Source organism: Nycticebus coucang, chromosome 22 (assembly GCF_027406575.1).
Source record: "Nycticebus coucang isolate mNycCou1 chromosome 22, mNycCou1.pri, whole genome shotgun sequence".
NCBI lineage: Eukaryota > Metazoa > Chordata > Mammalia > Primates > Lorisidae > Nycticebus > Nycticebus coucang.
In genome coordinates this window covers 48,705,871-48,725,237 of record NC_069801.1, presented here as the reverse complement: position 1 = coordinate 48,725,237, position 19,367 = coordinate 48,705,871, and the positions used below count along the sequence as shown (strand labels likewise).

General features: G+C 45.6%; 1 protein-coding gene across 1 annotated transcript in view; it reads left to right on the top strand.

The window, feature by feature from the left end:
• RAB3B (RAB3B, member RAS oncogene family) overlaps positions 1-15,494 on the top strand; it is a 78,835-nt gene extending 63,341 nt beyond the window's left edge. Inside the window, exon 5 of the mRNA XM_053576481.1 lies at positions 8,194-15,494. Coding sequence (XP_053432456.1) covers positions 8,194-8,381 — 188 coding nt within the window. The 3' untranslated portion in view covers positions 8,382-15,494. The remainder of the gene's footprint in view (positions 1-8,193) is intronic.
• Positions 15,495-19,367: the final 3,873 nt, after the last annotated feature.

Genomic DNA, 19,367 nt, shown 5'->3' with positions numbered 1-19,367 from the left:
AGAGGCCTTCTCTCCCTCAACCACAATATATCAATCCCAGGGAAGCAGTGATTGGTCACTATCCAGTGGCTGGGGGAGGCAAATATGATAATTTATAGTTCCACTATAACTATTTAAAATGGTGGTTCCTGAAAGGAAGGAATACTAGGGAGATAAAAGCAGCATAAATCTACCGCAAGTTCTATGGAGAAAGTGAAAAAGGGAAATCTAATTTTAGGCTGGTGAATCAAGGTCTTGTGAGAAAGTAACACATAAGCTGAGAACTAAAGGATGAGGAGAAGTGAGCCAGGCAAAGAGTGTAGTGTGGGGAGGGGAGTGTTCCACTTCGAGAACAGTCTGAATGTGGGTTAGAGCTTGAAACATTCATAAGATTGAAAGAAGGCCATGTCACAGGGATTAAAGAATCAAGGGGCGAGTAGTGTGCAGTGAGGATGGACAGATAGGCAGGGTCAGGACGTGTGGGTTTTGCAAGGATACGATCAGATGTGGGAGAGTGAGGGAGGGCGCTCAGTCTTCCATTCCCCCCTCCCCCTCCCAGTGCCTAATCCTTCTGCTATCCCCAGCTTCCCCTCAGTTTCACTTGTCTGCTTACCAGGGCAGTACTACTGTTCTCTGCTTTACGGGATCCCTCCTCAGACTCCTTTTCTTTTTATCTCTTCTTAGCTCACTCAGCCAAGACGATTGATGTGAAGAGCGATGAGCATTTATTAAAGCTGTGACTAGCAGCAGGCCTTCTATGTTCTCCAAGTTCTTGGGACCTGGGTGAGGTCACATAGATGCTGAGGCAGGTGGATCTTTGGGAGGGCAGAGGAGTTTTAGGGCCTTCTTTTCCAGGAAGCATGACATTTTAGGATTCCTCCTCCATGTGCTCTTCAGAAAGGGGCTCCATGACCTTTTCCTGGATCTGATTGGGGAGGGGTCTTGCCAGAACCCAGACAGGCTAGTAAAAAGGAAATGTACTTTTCTCTACAAAGGAAGGAAAGACTATTCAACATGTGGCTTTGAAACAAACATATTCCAGCATAATGTAGTAAGAAAAGCACCCCAAGACTAGGAGTCAGGAGATTGAGGCTTTATCCTGCTTCTGCTACTACTTCACTATGTGACCCTGAGCATCTCGTTTCCTGTCTCTGGGTCTCTCTGCCCATTTGTAAAACAGAGGGTTTGGATTAATTGAGTGCAAAGGTCTGCTTGGCTTTATCCCACTTTGATTCCATGATTTTATTTTATTTTACATTACTTTATTTATTTATTTTGAGACAGAGTATCACTTTCTTGCCCTGGGTAGAGTGCTTTGGCATCATAGCTCACAGCAACCTCAAACTCTTGGGCTCAATTCTCTTGCCTCAGCCTCCCGAGTAGCTGGGACTACAGGTATCCACCACAACACCTGGCTATTTTTTAGAGATGGGGTCTCTAAACTCATGCTCATGTTGGTCTCGAACTCATGAGCTCAATTGATCCACCCTCCTCTGCCTCACAGGGTGCTGGGATTATAGGCATGAGCCACTGCGCTCTGCCCTGATTCTATGATTTTAATTTGCCCAGATCCCCACTCATCATTCAGACCCTTCTAGGTGTTCCATAAATGTTTTTTAGATCGACATGAACAACAGACACCTGGCATTATTGAGCCTGGTTGTGAGGAATTGAGGCCTAGTTGGCATTGGTAATACCTAATGGTGCCTCATAATTCACAATGTGCTTTCACAACAGTTTTCTTATGACCTTCAGTCTCACCTATAGCCTGTAAGGCAACATTATCATCAGTATCTGTATTGCTGTAGAGAAGCACATCACCATCAGCGCAGTAGATCAGTGATTTTACCCGTGAAAAAACTGAGTCCATCACTTGCGTTTTTCTGCATGCAACAAACTCTGCCACACTTCCATGTCTTCATTTTTTCACTTTAAGATCACATGACTTTACTAAGCCATGTAAGTGGTAGATGGCAGGCCCAGTACCCAAACTCAGCCTCTGGACTCAAAATTTGAGTGCTGTCGTTGATGTTTTCCTGAAAACCTCTCATAGTTTCTCTTCAAATTTCCACCCTCTGCCACAATATTAGTGACACAATGTTAGTGATTTTCTTTAGATTATGTTGTGGTGCACAACCTGAGTCAGGGGCTTAAATAGTAAAGATTTATTTCTTACTCACATATGTACCAGCTGCAAGTCAGCAGCAACTCCCATCCAGCTTACTTACTTCTTTACTCTGGGATCCAGCTGGGATGGCTAAACCACACAAAGGCTCTTAAAGCTTCTGTTGAGACTTAGATCACAGAATTTTTGCCCCCATCCACTGTCCAAAACAAGTCACCTAATAAACCTGATGTTGATGAAGTGAGGGGATATATTCTTTCCATAAAAGAGGGGCTGCAAGCCAATGGCAACAGGTAGGGATGTAAAATCTCCTGAAGGGAGGGCAGTAAAGAATCTACCATAGTCACCAAACACATGTTGGACCCTGAGGACACAGAGATGCCTGGGTTTCCTGTCTTCAGGATGCTCACGGGCCAGGGAAACAAAATCATAAACAGATAGTTCCAACATTCTTTGGGTAGATGGCTATGCTAGTCCTCAGCCTGTTTGTTATCATTCTCACCCTTCTTTGAGTCTCTCCTGCAATCCTGTCTGGGGTGTTTACCTTTGCGGGCTGTGTTCCCCGACTCCTGTGACAGTGGCTTCTGGATGGATTTAGACAAGGGAAAACCCTGGCAGGTGACCAGAGGTGGGGAAAGGAAGTGGCTAGCTCCTCCAGCAGGGGCTCCTCCTCTGACTCCTGCTCCCATGGATCCAACTTGCTTTAGCTCTAGTAATAGTAATTTTTGCTGCTGATAATCTCTGGATTCTCTCACCTTTCTGTTTAGGTTCTCAGTTCTTCTATCACCTATGTAACCAGTTTCCTCTGGTTTAAATGGTAAGAATAGGTCCCATTTTCCTGATTAGAATCTGACCTAAACAATCATGCATGGTGTCATGGGAGTTCAGGGGGGAGGTACGTTTTCTATTTGGAGTTCTAGAGATGGGGTAGAGAAGAGAGAGGGAAGGCTTTCTGGCATCAGTCATCCCACAGGTGTATAATGAAGGTCATTGGGAATAGAAGCTAGAGAGTATAACATGAGCAAAGAAAGGCACAAAATGGGTAGGGTGTGATGGCTCACGCCTGTAATCCTAGCACTCTGGGAGGCTGAGGCACGAGGATCTCTTGAGCCCAAGAGTTTGAGGTTGCTGTGAGCTATGTGATGATGACATGGTATTCTACACAGGACAGCAGAGTGAGACACTGTTTCAAAAAAAAGAAAAAGGCACAAAATGAGAAAGCATTGATGTTTCTAGAGTATAATGTGAGCCAGGAAGATGAAGCTGGGGAAGTAGACAGAGGCCAAGCCATGCAAGGTCTTGGGTATTAAGCCAAAAAGGCTGGATATTGAATTAATCAGACTGCTTCCAATTCCACTGGCACAAATCCAAGTCAAAATAGCTCAAGTTATAAGGACAGGGCATAGCTAAAACAAAATAGAAGAGAGAGTCACTACATATGACATGGTCAAGAAATTAAGAGCCCAAGGGATTGGACAGATTAGCCACATGACAGTTGAAGTTCCTGAGCATGAGAGCAAGCCTGGGGTAGTGAGCAAGATAATGTCCAGGGGATGTGAGGTGAAGGTTGATAAACGATGGAGATGTGAGAGGCTGCAGAAGGGATTTGAATATAATGGTGGAGGAGGAATGTTTTGCCCCAGTATTTGGATAAGGAGAGGTGGGTTTAGCCGGCTGCAAGTTTCTAAATAGAATTCTGAGGTCAAATTCAGAAGAAGGCAGTGTGGACTCAGTTTATGGGTCTGTGACAGCTGCCTTTGATAGGTAAACACGATCATCTCAGAGGGTGGGCGAACATCTCAGATTCAGGTAAGACTCGAATCCCATTAAAAACAGCAGAAACCTCATGGTTCTGAAGCCAATTAGAAGGAGGAAAGTGTTGGGGACTAGTCTGCTTAATTGGTTGTCATCTTCCTGGCCTTGGTGGATTCTCGCTCCTCAGAATCCTTATTAATAGACCTGAGGGAATGGTTACCATCTGGGCCACTAACGAAGAGCCTTCAAGGAATCTGACAGTAATTGGGCGAGGGTGCATTTGGTGTTATTCTGCTGAGCAAGAGACCCTTGAGCTGGCTAGACCTCCGAGCTGGTAACTTGAATCAGAGTTCTCATGCTTTGGGTTTCTTTGAGATGATAGTAATGATATCCCCTTGGAATGACATATGAGCTCTCCATGTGTCTGTCACCACTTTGGGTTTTCTGCTCCAATGATAAGAAACTGCCACGGTCCTTCTGGCATATACCAAGGCTGTTTTTTGCCCCCTTGTCTGTGCTCATGCTATTTCCCCTGCCTGGAGGGCTACACCTGTGTGTGCTCACACATACACTCACAGTCAGGTGTCTTTGTCTAGCTGATAGTTGCTTAAGCATCAGCTTCTCAAAGAAACCTTCCCCGGCCCCAAGACTTGGTTGGATGCCTCTTCTGTGCCCTGACAACCCCGTGGCTTCCCTCTATTACAACAATGTGTGTATCTTCCACACTAGACTAGGAGCTCCTTACGGGTAGGAACTGGCTGATTCACCTCACTGCCTTCAGTGCCCAGCACCAGGTCTGCCAGGCTTGTAGAGTTGAGCTTTCATGGCCCCATCCACAAGCGCCAGCTGCGCCCTCGGTGCTCAGTCCCACCTCCTCACCCAACTGCTCATTCAGCCAGCACTCAGCAAGCGCCTGCTCCTCTGGCCAGTGCTGGGGCTCAGATGGACAACATAGGCCCCGTTTAGGAAGCTAAACACTATGGCAAAGGGAAGCATGGAGGAGAATGAAAAGACCTTATCAGAGCTGAGTCCTGAAGAATGAGAAGTCATTTAGGTGAAGAAGAGCTTTCTCGGTTCTGACTGTAAAGGCTCACATCCTTACTAACTTCAAGAAGCTTCCTTCCCTCCTCCACTGCCACTCTCTTCCTCTGCTGCATTCCTTAATGGCTTCTATTTTCCCCTACCTGAGTAAGAATATTATTTCTTGTTCTGTCACTGTTCCATCTGGGAGAGAGACAAAGACGCTTAACAGGATAGGGCCCTAGCCCATCTCTGAGCCTCAGTCTTCCTGTAAATTGCAATCGCTAACCCTTGCCTTGCCCCACCCCCTCACAAGGCTGCTTTGAAAATTGTATTTGTGAACAGTTAAGGACTATACAGAAGTGAGAAACACACTCCCTTTAGGGTGTTTTCTCCATACCTAGATGGATCTCCCTGTATCTCTGACACTCAGATGGCACAAGGTCAGTGTTCAATAAGAGCCTGGTTTGGGCGGCGCCTGTGGCTCAGTTGGTAAGGTGCCGGCCCCATATACCGAGGGTGGCGGGTTCAAACTCGGCCCCGGCCAAACTGCAACCAAAAAATAGCTGGGCGTTGTGGCGGGTGCCTGTAGTCCCAGCTACTTGGGAGGCTGAGGCAAGAGAATCGCTTAAGCCCAGGAGTTGGAGGTTGCTGTGAGCTGTGTGACGCCACGGCACTCTACTGAGGGCCATAAAGTGAGACTCTGTCTCTACAAAAAAAATAAATAAATAAGAGCCTGGTTTATTGATTGACCCTATGTGATGAAGGAAAAGAGTTTCCTCAAAGGCCCTGGGAGACCATGAAGGGGCAAGGGAGCTGGGACTAAGATGGGCCAAGAACATATGGGAAAGAGCATTGCCTTGTATTTCACATGCCAGTCACTTTGCATACATTTGCGCATTTTTAATTGTCATTACCAGCCTATGAGGTAGGCAATATTCTCCAGATGAGGAAAGACAGTGTGAGCAGGCAACTTGTCCAAGGCCACACAGCCGGAAGCTAACAGAGACTCTATTCAAATCCAGGCTGGCCCCCAGGCCACTTCCCGCTGGCCACCTGCACAGTGTGTCCTGTCCTCCCCTCAGTGCCACTTCTCAGAAGGGATTTGGGATTTGTGTCCCTGGGCCTGCTTGTGTCCTTATCATCATTCAAACTAATAATTAAAACCCATCAACTTACCTACCTGTTTGCTCCTTTCCTAGACAAGCAATACACTCCCCCCACCTTCCCAAACATTGCCACTTGCAATACGGCAAAGACCAGGGAAAGACCTGGTTTTTTGTGATATTCATTAAGGAGAAGCTGTATACGGGAGGGTCTCTGAGGTCAACAGGGTTTCCAGGGCCTGAATATAATGAGCCAGCAGGTGCCTCCCTCTTCATCACCTGTCTGCAATTAGCAGCACTCTGCCGCTTGCCTTTCTCAGGTCAGGGAATGGGCCGCAGGAGAGGCTATCACCCGGAGGTGGGCTGGCAGAGCTGTGAGCACCTTCCGGCTGGGGAGGCCAGGGGAAGAGAGGCCTGTTGATACCTGGGACTTCAGACTGCTCTGTCAAGGTAGAATAATAGGGAGAAGATGGGAGAAAGGAAGAGATCCCCTCTTTTGTAGGAGAAGATGAGAAAAGAGGGAGAAAGATGAAGGGGAGGTGGAAGGAGCAAGATGAAAGAATTGCAGAAAGAAACTGTCATTATACACAGCCAACTTCGGACGGCAATTTAGCCCTTGCCTTTCCCCTCCCAGCTGTTCTCAGTAGGAAAAAAAACCCACTATTATTCCTACTTGACAAGCTAGAAGTCTGAGAATCAGTGAGGTTAAGGGATTCAAAAAAGTGAAGTGACTTGCTCAGACTCAGACACTGTGCTAGATAAAAGCAAAGGAGGCCAAAGAGACTTGTAAAGAAAGAAAAAGGTATGATCGGGAAAGAACATCCAAAGTGAATGGGAGAAAGAAGAAATGGGTGGCAGAGCGGTGTATGGACTTTGGAGACAGCCAAGCTCAGGTCTAAACCCAATTTCCACCGACGTTTGCCACACGACCTTGTGTGAGTTACAAAATCTCTTGGAACTGTCATTTTCTTATTTATAAATTGGAGATGATGATATTTACCCAACAGGCTGTTATGAGCATTAAAGAAGATAGTAGTATTTTTAAAGCTCCTAGCATCATGTCTGGCATGTAGTAAATATTCAATAGATATTAGGGATCCCAAGGAGAAAGTATAACATAAGGGCAAAAGAAGGAGCTAACGGGGGAAAAAAGGAAAGAGAGAGGCTTTTGAAGCGAAACACAGAAATGCTGGGAAGGAAGGGAAAGAGGAAGGTGGAAGGCCAAGAGGGGAGGGAGGAGGGTGGGCAGAAACACGACGGAGAGGGCTGCCGCCAAGCTGGTCAGGATTCCTCAGGTGGAAAGCAGCCTCTGTCTGAATCGGGAGGACCTTTGCTGTGTCTCTCGGGACAAGCAAGTCCCGTGCACTGTCACGGAAAGTGTCAGTAAGCATCTCAAGATGTAAAACAGATGAAACACTGCCCATGTCAGGTGCAGTTTCCCCTGGGCCTTTTGTTGGGTTTGTGGAGGGAAGGAGAGTTCTTTCTATAGGATTATGACAGCAGAATTTAGGGAGGAGGGACCCCACTGAGTAGAGATAAGCCAGTGGGTCTGTGGGTGGAAAGGGTGAATCTTGAGGTGCTTCCCAGAGCCCAGATTACAGCTGGGCAGGCTGAGGTGATTAGGAAGCAAGGAAAAGAGGAGGGAAATCCCTGGTCAAAAAGAACCTGGGCTTCTCATATTGGTGCCTTTCCTCCTGTGGCCCATTCACTTCTCTAAGCCACAGTGTCTGTGTTAGTGAAACCAAGAGGATCTGAATGAAGCACCTTTGCCCAGGGGCGATGTGAAGGGGAGGTGAGATTGGAAAATGCGAAGTGCTCTGCATACATATTTGTGTATTTATTCTTTCAGCAAACATTCTTAATGCTTCTTTGTGCCAGGCACAGGGCTATTTGTTGCACAAGCATGGTCTTGTTTAATCCTTGAAGTGACTCTATTTGGAAGGTAAAATTATCCCTACGGACAAACCAGTCAATTGATTTGTAAAAAGAATGAGTGACTTGCCCAGAGTTAAACAGCTGGTTAATGGTAGAGCCAGGACCTGACTGACTCTAAAACCAGGAAATTCCTGCCCTGTACGGTCTCCTTGAAGCAGAATGGAATTGCTTCCCTACTGGCCGTATTAATCCAGCGCTGGGGCCCAGGGCCGCGAAAGGGTTCCAGCTGAAGAGACGGGAAAAATCCTCATCTGTATGTCTTCTCCCCCCCAGGGTTTGATTTCTTTGAAGCCAGTGCCAAGGAGAACATCAGTGTGAGGCAGGCCTTTGAGCGCCTGGTGGATGCCATTTGCGACAAGATGTCTGATTCGCTGGACACGGATCCCTCCATGCTGGGCGCCTCCAAGAGCACGCGTCTGTCAGACACCCCGCCACTGCTGCAGCAGAACTGCTCATGCTAGCAAGACCCACCCTCCTAACTGCCCCTCATTGTGACCCCACACTCTGCTTCTCCCTGTCACACACTGTCCACCCCCAGCCCCAAGCAAGCTGAGTTGCTGCTGTCCTTTGCCTGCCCCTGGGGTTCTCTGCAGATGGCCCTGATAACAGACACTGAGCGCTAGACGTAAGAGCACAGGTCACGGCACGGGTGGAGATTCACTTTACAAAAGAAGAGTCCATTTTTACAAAGGGGATTTACTATAGGGACTTGGTAAGCGAGTTTCCTTCCTGCCTTTCAAATGAGAGTTCCTCCATTTACCAAAATCTGACACACATACACGCTTTTCAGGGGCTGGCCAACTGTGTAAAGTGAGGGCTCGCCCACACAGCTAATCCTATTAAAGAAAACCTCCCAAAGCACAACATGCTTATTTCATAACAGGCTCCCTGCGGAGCTTTCTCTCACTGCAAGTCAAGCGGCTCTGAGAGCCTCGTGCCTGTTACCACGGATGCCCACAGGGCCTGGGCAGTTGCTGTGGTGACAGGCCAGCACTAATCTTCAGAGAGTTCAGATTCTCTAATGATGCTGAAGGAGCAAAGGCTGAGTCAGAAACACTTAAAAGAGAAAGATTGTCCCCTGCAAAATGTCAAAGGTTCCTGCTATATGAAAAAGTGAGTAAGTGAGCTCAGGAAAGAAAAAGAGGATTGGTGTCTGTAGCTCAGTGGTTATAGCGCCGGCCACACACCAGGGCTGGTGGGTTTGAACCCTGCTCAGGCCAGCTAAACAACAATGACAACAACAAGAACATAAATAGCCGGGCGTTGTGGCAGGTGCCTGTAATCCCAACTACTCGGGAGGCTGAGGCAAGAGAATCGCTTAAGCCCGAGAGTTTCAGGTTGCTGTGAGCTGTGACGCCACAGCACTCTACCGAGTGTGACATCATCAGACCCTGTCCCAAAGAAACCAAAAAAGAAAAGGAAAAAAGAGAGAAGGAGGAAAAGAAACACAGGCCAGATAAAGAAACAGACTGTACTTTCTGACTTTGCTACTTTCCAGCAAGGTCTTAATTGTGGGAACTTCATAAAATTGGTTTCTCAGACTCCTGGAATGTGAAAATTTTAGAGTTGGTGGGATCCCCAAATTTACCTAGTCTGACTAAGCAATTCTAACCTTTCTATCTCAGACTAGTGGCCGTCAAGCGTCACAGCCAAATCCTTTCCTTCTAAAGCACACTTTCTAGGCAGGCACAGGAGGCCATTGTTCACACCATCTTGGGGCAGCTCTGATAGGAAGTTTTCCTTGATTTAAGTTTAAACTCACCCCCTGGATGGTCTTCTTCCTCTTCCCACCTCATCTGCACTGGCTTTGCTATCAGAGACCTCTGCCCGGTGACACCCTTAGATGGTCTGAGAGTAAGACCTGCCGTTTCTCTAGGTCCCCATTCTTCACAGGGTCTTCTCCCCATCCTGCCTCTTTCCTTAACCCATCTTTCAATTACCCCTCAACAGTCTAACTTGGAAATGTGATTGAAGCAGAATAAATCTAAGAGGACATGATACTGAAAATATTGGGGAAAATAAACTCAGAGATCCCAATCTCAACCCCATTCTCCTGGGAGAGAAACCCTAGTTTCTACCAAAGATAAGATGTGAAACTACTTCTGGTAGAAGCCCCTTAATTAAACCCCTTAAGAAAAAAAAAAAGAGAGAGAGAGGAGAAAATAAACTCTAACACCAAAATGGATTAGCTCAAGATTCTAGCTTGCTTGGCCAGAGTCACATATTTGGGTTTTAGCTGAAATAATGAAATGAAAATGGCTATGATTCCTGCCAATCTTTCCTCTCGACCATGGCCTGAATTCTTAACTTCCCCTTGCACTAACATGCTGCTTCATAGTTGTTGTCGATGTGGTAGGGGAGAGTCTCCCCAGTTTTTTTTGAGACAGTCTCACTATGTCGCCCTCAGTAGAGTACTATGGCATCACAGCTCACAGCAACCTCAAACTCTTGGGCTTAAGGGATTCTCTTGCCTCGGGCTCCCAAGAAGTAGCTGGGACTACAGGTGCCCACTAAACACCCGGCTATTTTTTGGTTGCAGTTGTCATTGTTGTTTGGTAGTAGGCCACGTCCGGGCTCAAACCCACCAGCCTTGGTGTATGTGGCCGGTGCCCTACTCACCGATCTATGCCCCCCGCCCCAGCCTTGCCCTGTTTTTTTCTTGCTTTCAAATGCAGCTCATTGTCCTAGAAAAGTTCATTAACTAGCAAGAAATCCATTGACTAAATAAAAGGACCACCCAGAGTCAGCTTTATGGACATGTTGCAGTTCCTGAGGACAGAGCTTTGAACTTGGAATCAAGACGGGGACTCTGCCATTACGTCAAATGTGACTATGGACAAGTTATTCCCCATCTCTTAGTTTTTATTTCCTACTTGTAAAATGAGGGAGTTTATTTGGATGATCTTTAAGGTCTCTTCTAGTACTAATAACTCTGTGACTCTTTTTTTTCCCCCACCTTCACTATTTAAGATGATCTGCCAAACAAATCCGAGAGATCAGGATCACCAACTCAATGTTATTTTAGCTAACACTGATGTCATGCTTACTCTGTACTAGACATGGTTCCAAGTACTTTACAGTATTAACTTATTTATTTACCCAACATCTTTGTAAAGGAGGCACTATAATCAGCCTCATTTGCAGATGAAGAAACAAACGTCCAAAGAGATTGTAGCTGCTTAAAAACAATTGCATATCAATGGGGGGGGGGTGACAGGGACTAGTTTGTTTCACATGTCCCTGTCCCCTTCCCCCATTGGTTTGCAACTGTTTAAAGGTCACAAAATGAGTAAATGGTAGTGGAGTTCAAACCCGGGCAGTAGCTCCCAGATCTGTGCTCATAACCACAATCCCTACTGCGTCTTTTACAGATAAACTGTGATCCAGAGAGAGGTTGAGAGACTTGGATCACCTTGCTAGTGAGTGTTAAAGACACAATAGGACAGGGCCATCAGATTCCAAATCCACTGGAGAAGACTTAAGTCTCTAATCTGTTAACAAATTGCTTCACTACTCAGACTAATCTGGTGTGATGGATGTCTAATGCTTAGGAAAGGATAGTCAGTCTCTGAGGCAACCAGGTCCCATGGGCCTGAGCAAAAAAATGCCCACTGCTTCTCTGGCCCAAACATCTGCCTTGTCAGGCAATACTAATCAGGCTCTCGGGCAGCGCTCTAAGCAGCCTCTATGCTCCAGCAATTGGCCCCCTTTTGGGGGAACAGACTTAATTAGCTCTTCTGACCATGGAAGAATACAGTCCGTTCACAGGGCTGTGGTTCTGGGTGTGCTTTTTACACTGTAGAGTTGCTTACGCTGTCAAGGATAATGACTGTTTTTTCTGGATAGTAACACCCACCTACCCCAGTACTAGGATTTCAGACAGAGGTCCTCATAACCCCTGGATGTAGGTCCTCATAACCTATATACCTATATACATATATATTTTTATTTTGAGACAGTCTCAAGCTGTCACACTAGGTAGAGTGCCGTGGCATCACAGCTCATAGCAACCTCAAACTCTTGGGCTTAAGTGATTCTCTTGCCTCAGCTTCCCAAGTAGCTGGGACTACAGGTGCCCGCCACAGCACCCGGCTATTTTTTTGTTGCAGTTGTCATGTTGTTTTAGCTGGCCCAGGCCAGTTTGAACCTGCCAGCCTTGGTGCATATGGCCGGCGCCCTACCCACTGAGCTATGGGCATTGCCCAATATACCTATATTAAACAATCTTTTCTCTCCTACTGAATATCCAGGCAAATAATGAATTTTTTTTTATACCATCAAATTCTTTAAAATTCAGTTCAAGGGAGCCAGTTCAAGGAAACAAGCATCTTCACGGCAGATGGAATCAAGAGTTAAATATTCTAGTGGCAAACTCTTCTACTGGGCACCAGACAACCACACCTGCTTATTGTTACTCAGCAATTCCCTAGCCCTGCTCTGTGACCTCGTTTCTGTTGAGTGAAAGCAGCGGCTTCCAACCGATCACAGCATAATGTTCATCAATCATGGTACTAGTGCAATTAGCCACCCAGGTTCAAGCTGCGTAATATGAGTTAGTGGCAACTTGTCCCGGATTTCATCTTCCTCAACAATCCAAATAAATGAAGATATAAAAAAAAAAACCTCTTGACTTCTAAAGAGGAAGTAGGCCAAAAGTGCAATACAGTATTGTAGTTATTTACAGAATCTGTTTTAAATGCATGTGTATCTGTAAATACAAAGTGATTCGTGACTTATCATTGTCTCCTCTCCTCAGTCTGGAGCAGCAGTGGCATAGTGTGTCCTGAATGACCACAGACTTGTTGAACAACAAAAGTGGGAGGAAGATTAGAGAAGATTTTGACTAGGCTCCTATTTTACAGAAGGAAGACTAAGGTCCTGGAAGTGAGGGGCAATCTAATCATTCTGAGAGTACATTAGTGATGGAGCCAGCTGTAGGTCTCAAATCACCTCTAAGAAGACATTCACCTATATGAGAATCTACTATGGGCCTAGTAGATGGATAATCTATTATATGTAGATAAATACAGATAAAAACAAATGATCCCTGCCTACAAGGTTCCTATCATTTAATGGAGGTTCTGTTTCTAAAATACTTACTACTATTATACCCATTTGGCTGTCAAGGAAACATAGCCCTGAAAAAGGTAACATGCCCAAGACACTCACTAGTATCATTTTGAACCATCTCTGACTCATGCCCTTTTCAGATTTTTTCTTTAGATCGTCTCAGACGAGGGATAAATGGAGTGGTGGTAGTAACAGGCTCCCAAGGCTTCTTGGAGTTAATTAGATAACCTCATTTGGGCCATTGTTGTCCTCAAACGGCGGCCTGTGGACCACACGAAGCGGTGTGAATTGTATTTGTTCCCGTTTTGTTTTTTACTTCAAAATAAGATATGTGCAGTGTGCATAGGAATTTGTTCATAGTTTTTTGTTTTAAACTATAGTCCGGCCCTCCAACGGTCTGAGGGGCAGGGAATTGGCCCCCTGTTTAAAAAGTTTGAGGACGCCTGCTTTAAAACATCCACAGAGTGGTATGGCCATCCTCCAGACCTGACTCTCCCTCCCACTCACACCACCTATTCCTTCCTGTCTGCCCCACCAGCTCCTTGCTCGTATATCAAGTTTCCTGGAGTGTCTTCAGAAATATTTGTTTGACTTTGTTTGCCGACACTGTGGGGGAAGTGGAAGGAATTACAATAATCAGTGTCCCAGAGTCTCATTGATTTCAGATTCTACATCCCAATTACCTGCAGTAGCTGAAAATTTAGGTAGCAGCCTGTGACTTAAAGTACATGCAAAAAACTTTTAAATTGTGGATTTTTAAGGCTTGGATCCCTTATACGAAGTAGGTAAAACTCAAATTTATTCCACAAATGAATTTTATTCCACAAATGAATGCGTAGTATGTGCCAGGGTACAATCAGTGTCAAATTAGACACAGTCCTTAACTTCATGAAACATACAGCTTTAGTCTAGATATTGTCAAATCATTACCCAAATATAAGTACAAAGTACTCTAAAGGAAAGGCACACAATGCTATGAAAACACATACTGAGAAACCTGAATCACCTTTGTAGAAGGGAACCGAGAAATCTACTGCCCACAAATACCTCTACCACTCCTGGCCTTTGCTTTATATTCCTCAATTAAGCTTTCACCTTGTAGTGCAAACCTTTGGTGGCTGGTCAAATCCAAATCCCCAAAGAAAAGTAGGCTTGGGAGAAAGAATGTCTGTACCAGTGGAACATTTTTAGACTGTCTGGTTAAGAGTTGATTGTTGTTCTCTGAAGGATATAATGAGCCACTCCAAATTTAGTGGCTTAAAACAACAAACATCTGTTATTTCTTATGCTTGTGTGAGCTGGCTGGGTGGTTCTTCTGGTTGAAGCTGGACAGTCTAGGATAGATACGTTCACACATCTGGGGGCCCAGCTTAGATGCCTGGGGCTGTTGAGGACTCTTTCCATGTAATGTCATCTTCCAGACGCTTCCCAGATTTGTTCATATAGTGGCAAGAAGTTTTCCCAGCAGCAGCAGAAGGAAAGCTTAAAATGCAGAAGCACTTTTTAAGCCTCTGTGTGCATCACATTTGCTAATGTGCCACTGATTAATTCAAGACACATGGCCAAACCCAATTTTAAGAAGTGAAGAAATAGCTGCCATCTCTTGATGGTAGTAAATAGCAATAATGTGGCCAATTTTTTCACTCTACCCTAAGGAAGCACCCTAAGTCACCTGAAATTAAGTCTGGCAAATTTCCTGGGGTCTTAAAACATGACTCTGAAGATATCCCCAAAGAGAAGTGTCAAAATGGCTTAAAGGCAGGGCGGTCTCATTATTTGTCCAAAGGGTCTACTTTAGAGGAATCAAAACACATATAGATGAAGAATTTCTGATGCTTGTTAAACAGTCGCTGAGGGATGAATCAGGCTTCTCATTCCACATGATTCATTGTAGCTTATGGTCACAACCCAGCAGAGGGATTCTGTATATGCAGAAAAGATGGCTCAGGGTGGCGCCTGTGACTCAGTGGGTAGGGCGCTGGCCTCATATAACAAGGATAGTGGGTTCAAACCCAGCCCCGGCCAAACTGCAACAAAAAAACAGCGGGGCGTTGTGGTGGGCTCCTGTAGTCCAAGCTACTTGGGAGGCTGAGGCAAGAGAATCTCCTGAGCCCAGGAGTTGGAGGTTGCTGTGAGCTGTGTGACACCAGGACACTCTACCCCGAGAGCAATAAAGTGAGACTCTGTCTCTACAAAAAAAAAAAAAAAGAAAAGAAAAGATGGCTCAAAGAGTGGGTGGGCCCCCTGCTCTAGTTATACTTTCTTCCTCAGAATACTCATCTGGTCTTGAAGTTTTAGATGCCAAACCTTTGTAATTGCATGTATACTAAGTGCCTACAGGCGATTTCATGTCTCAAACAGAGAAAGAAGGGAAACAAGACTCTCTGGGGAGGTTTGCTGAGAATGGAGCACAGACCATGGCTTTCCAGGCCTTGGTTCTGGCTTATGGAGGCTTGGTTAATCACCTCTTCCTCTGATTCTGTTAGCTCAGTATCTTTCTAATAAAGCACCTTTTAGTTTGCTCATTGGAGTCAGGTTCTTATATGCAAACAAAAATATATTGTCTCCTCTTTGGTTCTCAGTTTTCTCATTTGTATGTCCTTCCTGCTTCAAAGTACAGAAATTTTAATTTTTAAAAATTGGGTGGTCTAGCCTGGGCAACAGAGACTCTGTCTTGAAAAAAAAAATCGGTCTTCCAGAAAGTCCCACTGACATGGACTTTCTGATCAAGACTATATAATCTGGGAAAGAATAACCTGGAAAGGAAGCCTAGTCACTGCACTGTTCTCTCTTCTTGTACCTGAACCCTTGAGGAAGAGGGATTCCTCAAGGTGGAGCGCGGTTTTCCCTGGACACTGACGACAGCACAGGCAAAGTTCCTATGACTAGGGGTCACCGGTCCACACCGAGTCTGGCTCCCCAGATCTTCAGAAGCTGGTATCCAGGAGCTAGCGAACACCACTACCACTCCTTTTTCCACATCTGTTCCTATTTCTCAGCCATCTCGGTGACAGCCATCTTGAGAGCCCTCTACTTACTGGACCGAGTTGTGTGGCATATGCTTTTGTTTACTTCTCCATCATTTTTGAGTGGCCAAATAGCAAATATCCAAATAGGAAATTTCTGCCAGTATTAGTGTAGCACTTTCCTTTGCTTGGTACAAAGCTATGTCATAGAAATGTTAATGAAGAGCAAAGTAAATCAGCAAGTCCGGAGGAGTATGATTAGGATTCCCATCTCCCTTCAGATCCTAAACCATCTCTTCCTGGGGCTGACAATGGAAAGGGATAAAGCTAACAGGCTGCACAGCCTTGGTTAAGTCACTCCCTACCTCTGGGCTTCAGGAGCTTAGCCCAGATGGTTTCTACAGGCCCTCTTGGTGGTAATGCTTTGTGATTCTGTGCCCATTTTCTGTTAAGAGCTGCTAGTGGCAAATAGGATTCGGGCAGGCATCCTTTCATTATTAAAGCCTCCTTTCTTTTCAGGTACAATGAAAACAGCCAAGGTAGTGCAACCCCCTCATCACTCAGCCAGGCTTATGGCCCTGGTTTCTGAGGCTGCCAGAAAGCATTTTAGCAATTAAGTGCTCCTAGGTGGTTCCAGGCTGGAGGTTCTTAAAGACTAACAAGAGAAAGAAGGGAAAGAAGACTCTCTGGGGAGGTTTGCTGAGAATGGAGCACAGACCCATGTGTTTAAGCAGAGACACTAGGCAGCCATGTTTGAGTGCCAGAAAAGCATTCCAACAAGGAGAACTCAATTTATCAAGCACAAAACATGTGCCAAGCTGAGCTGGGCAAGTTCTTTCTGAGGACAAACTCTGCCATGCAGCTGGAACCCTGGAAACTAAAGGGCTCAGAGACTGCATGTGGGAAACTATCTTCAAATCCCTCTAAACATTGGGACACAGGATGAAGCTTAAGAAGTTAGTAAGGGGGTGGCGCCTGTGGCTCAAGGGGTAGACTGCCGGTCCCATATGCCGGAGGTGGTGGGTTCAAACCCAGCTCCGGCCAAAAACCAAAAAAAAAAAAAAAAAAAAATTAAAGAAGTTAGTAAGGCAGAGTTGTGAAGTGCTAAGGGCTTACAGTCTGACAGATCCAGGTTCAATTCTTGAGTCATCATCACTAACTAGTTTTGTGACTGTAGACAGATTAATGGGAAAATAACATCTACCTCAGGAGGCTGTTGAAAGGATTAAATGGGAGAATGGGTGTAAATCCCTTAGTGGGGGTGCCTGACACACATCACATGTGCTCAGTGTGTGCTCTTGACTATAGCACTACACGAAGTTATCCCTACCAGGAACAACCAGGGAAGCAAATGTAATCCAGGATCTTTGTAAGGGGACTGAGAACCAGAGACTAGAACGAACCCGTGCAAAGCAGCAGCTAAGCAGGGTTGTATGAAGGAGAGGGGGCCTGGACTTACAAAGTGGATCAAGGGTAGAAGAATCCAGTCATGCCCCCAGGGAGGAGAGTCTGTGCTGGCTTACAGTAGGGGCTGCCACCACCAGACTCCTGACATGTACTTCTCCTTCCCCCTAGAAACCATCCTTCAGGAGTGAAGAATGAACCCAAAATGAGCGTTTAGAGTATTCTGAGCATTGGAAAGCAGGTGGTCACCAATGCTCAGAAAACCAAGATTCCAGAGACCTGGTCCTACCTTTGCAGCATACTAACTGTATAACCTTGAACAAACATATTTTCATCTATAAAATAAGATTCATAATCTTGCCTGCTTTACCAGATAGTTATGAGAGTCAGATAAAAGTGCATTTTAGAAACTGAAATGTTGTGGACACAAAGATAAGAGGGCACCATTGAGAGGGGCTAGGAGGTGGGTGGCACTTATCTCAGAATGAGACAAAACACACCATTCCAGGGGGTATTTCCAAGGATGCCCTTCCCACTCCATCTCTTCCCAGCCCTACAATACACATTCTGGTCCCAGGAATCTAACCCCATGTAGAAATATCAGGGCCAACATGCCTTAGATTCAAAGGTTTGGTTGGCTTCAGAGAAATTTCCAGAGGTAAAAGTAACTGAGATGGGCTAGGTGCCCATAGCACAGGGGTTACAGTGCCGGCCACATACACCAAGGCTGGCGGGTTTGAACTCAGCCTGGGCCAGCTAAACAACAATGACAACTGCAACAAAAAAAATATATCTGGGCATTGTGACGGCTGCCTGTAGTCCCAGCTAGTTGGGAGGCTGAGGCAAGAGAATCTCTTAAGCCCAAGACTTGGAGGTTGCTGTGAGCTGTGACACTATAGCACTCTACCGAGGGTGACACGGTGAGACTTTGTCTCAAAAAAAAAAAAAGTAACCAAGATGAACCAGCCACTGAATGCTGGGATTAGATGAACAGAGCAGTGGTGCCATGATGGAGTTGTAGACTATCATTACAAAAATCATAAATCATGCGTTTTGTACTTTAGAGTTCCCAAAACACTTTCTCATCCAAACCCTGAGGATCTTTGAGACAACCCTGTAATGTGGGTTTTATTTTCCCCCACACTCAGATGTGGAAAACAGAGGCCTGCATCAGTGAAGCAACCCACTATATAGAGGGGGCAGGGAATGGCTTGGTTAGTGTTACAACAGGGCAGGGTCTGCCGCCAGGAGTGCGCAGTCCTAATCCTGAACTCTGCCTATCGGGGTGGGCGGCCAGGATGGAGGTGAGTAGAAGGAAGGCAGCTGGAGAGAAAACCTAAGCATCAGTTGTGTCTGCACCTGGCTGCTTCTCTGCCTGTGGGAGAGCAGGAAGAAGAGGAACATATTCCTCTCACCATCCTCACACCCACTTAGCAAAATTAAACCCTGCAGCAGCAGAGGTTTTTCTCCTATCACAGGGCCAGGGACAGATGATCTCTGCAGCCACGCAGGGAGGTGTCACCTTACCTTGTCTGCACACCATATTCAATTACCCCAACTGCACTTTCTAATTTATGCAACTGGGGACCAGGCTGGACTCACGCCAACCTAGGAGGTGTGTATGACAACAGGACAAGCAGAATTCCTCAGGAAGGGAAATTAGCAAAAATTGGATTTGTCTCTCTTTAGGACTGAGCAGGGAGAGGAGTCATAACTCCCATGTCTCCCCCCGTCAGATTCTAGTGAAGCAAATGTTTTCATGGTTTTTATTCTCCCTATGCTCTGTATACTGACATCTCTTCTCAGTGGCATATGAAATATGAAACGTCATGTGATGTTGTGAATTTGAACAAGTATAAAGAGGTGTGTAAGGATATATAGGGACAGACACACTGGCAAAGGGGAAGATCTGATATGCAAATAGCTGTGGCATCTCCCTGTTCTTTGTTGATCTGTTTTATTGATACAAACTGAATTTTCTTAATGAATCTCCTATCTTTATTATAG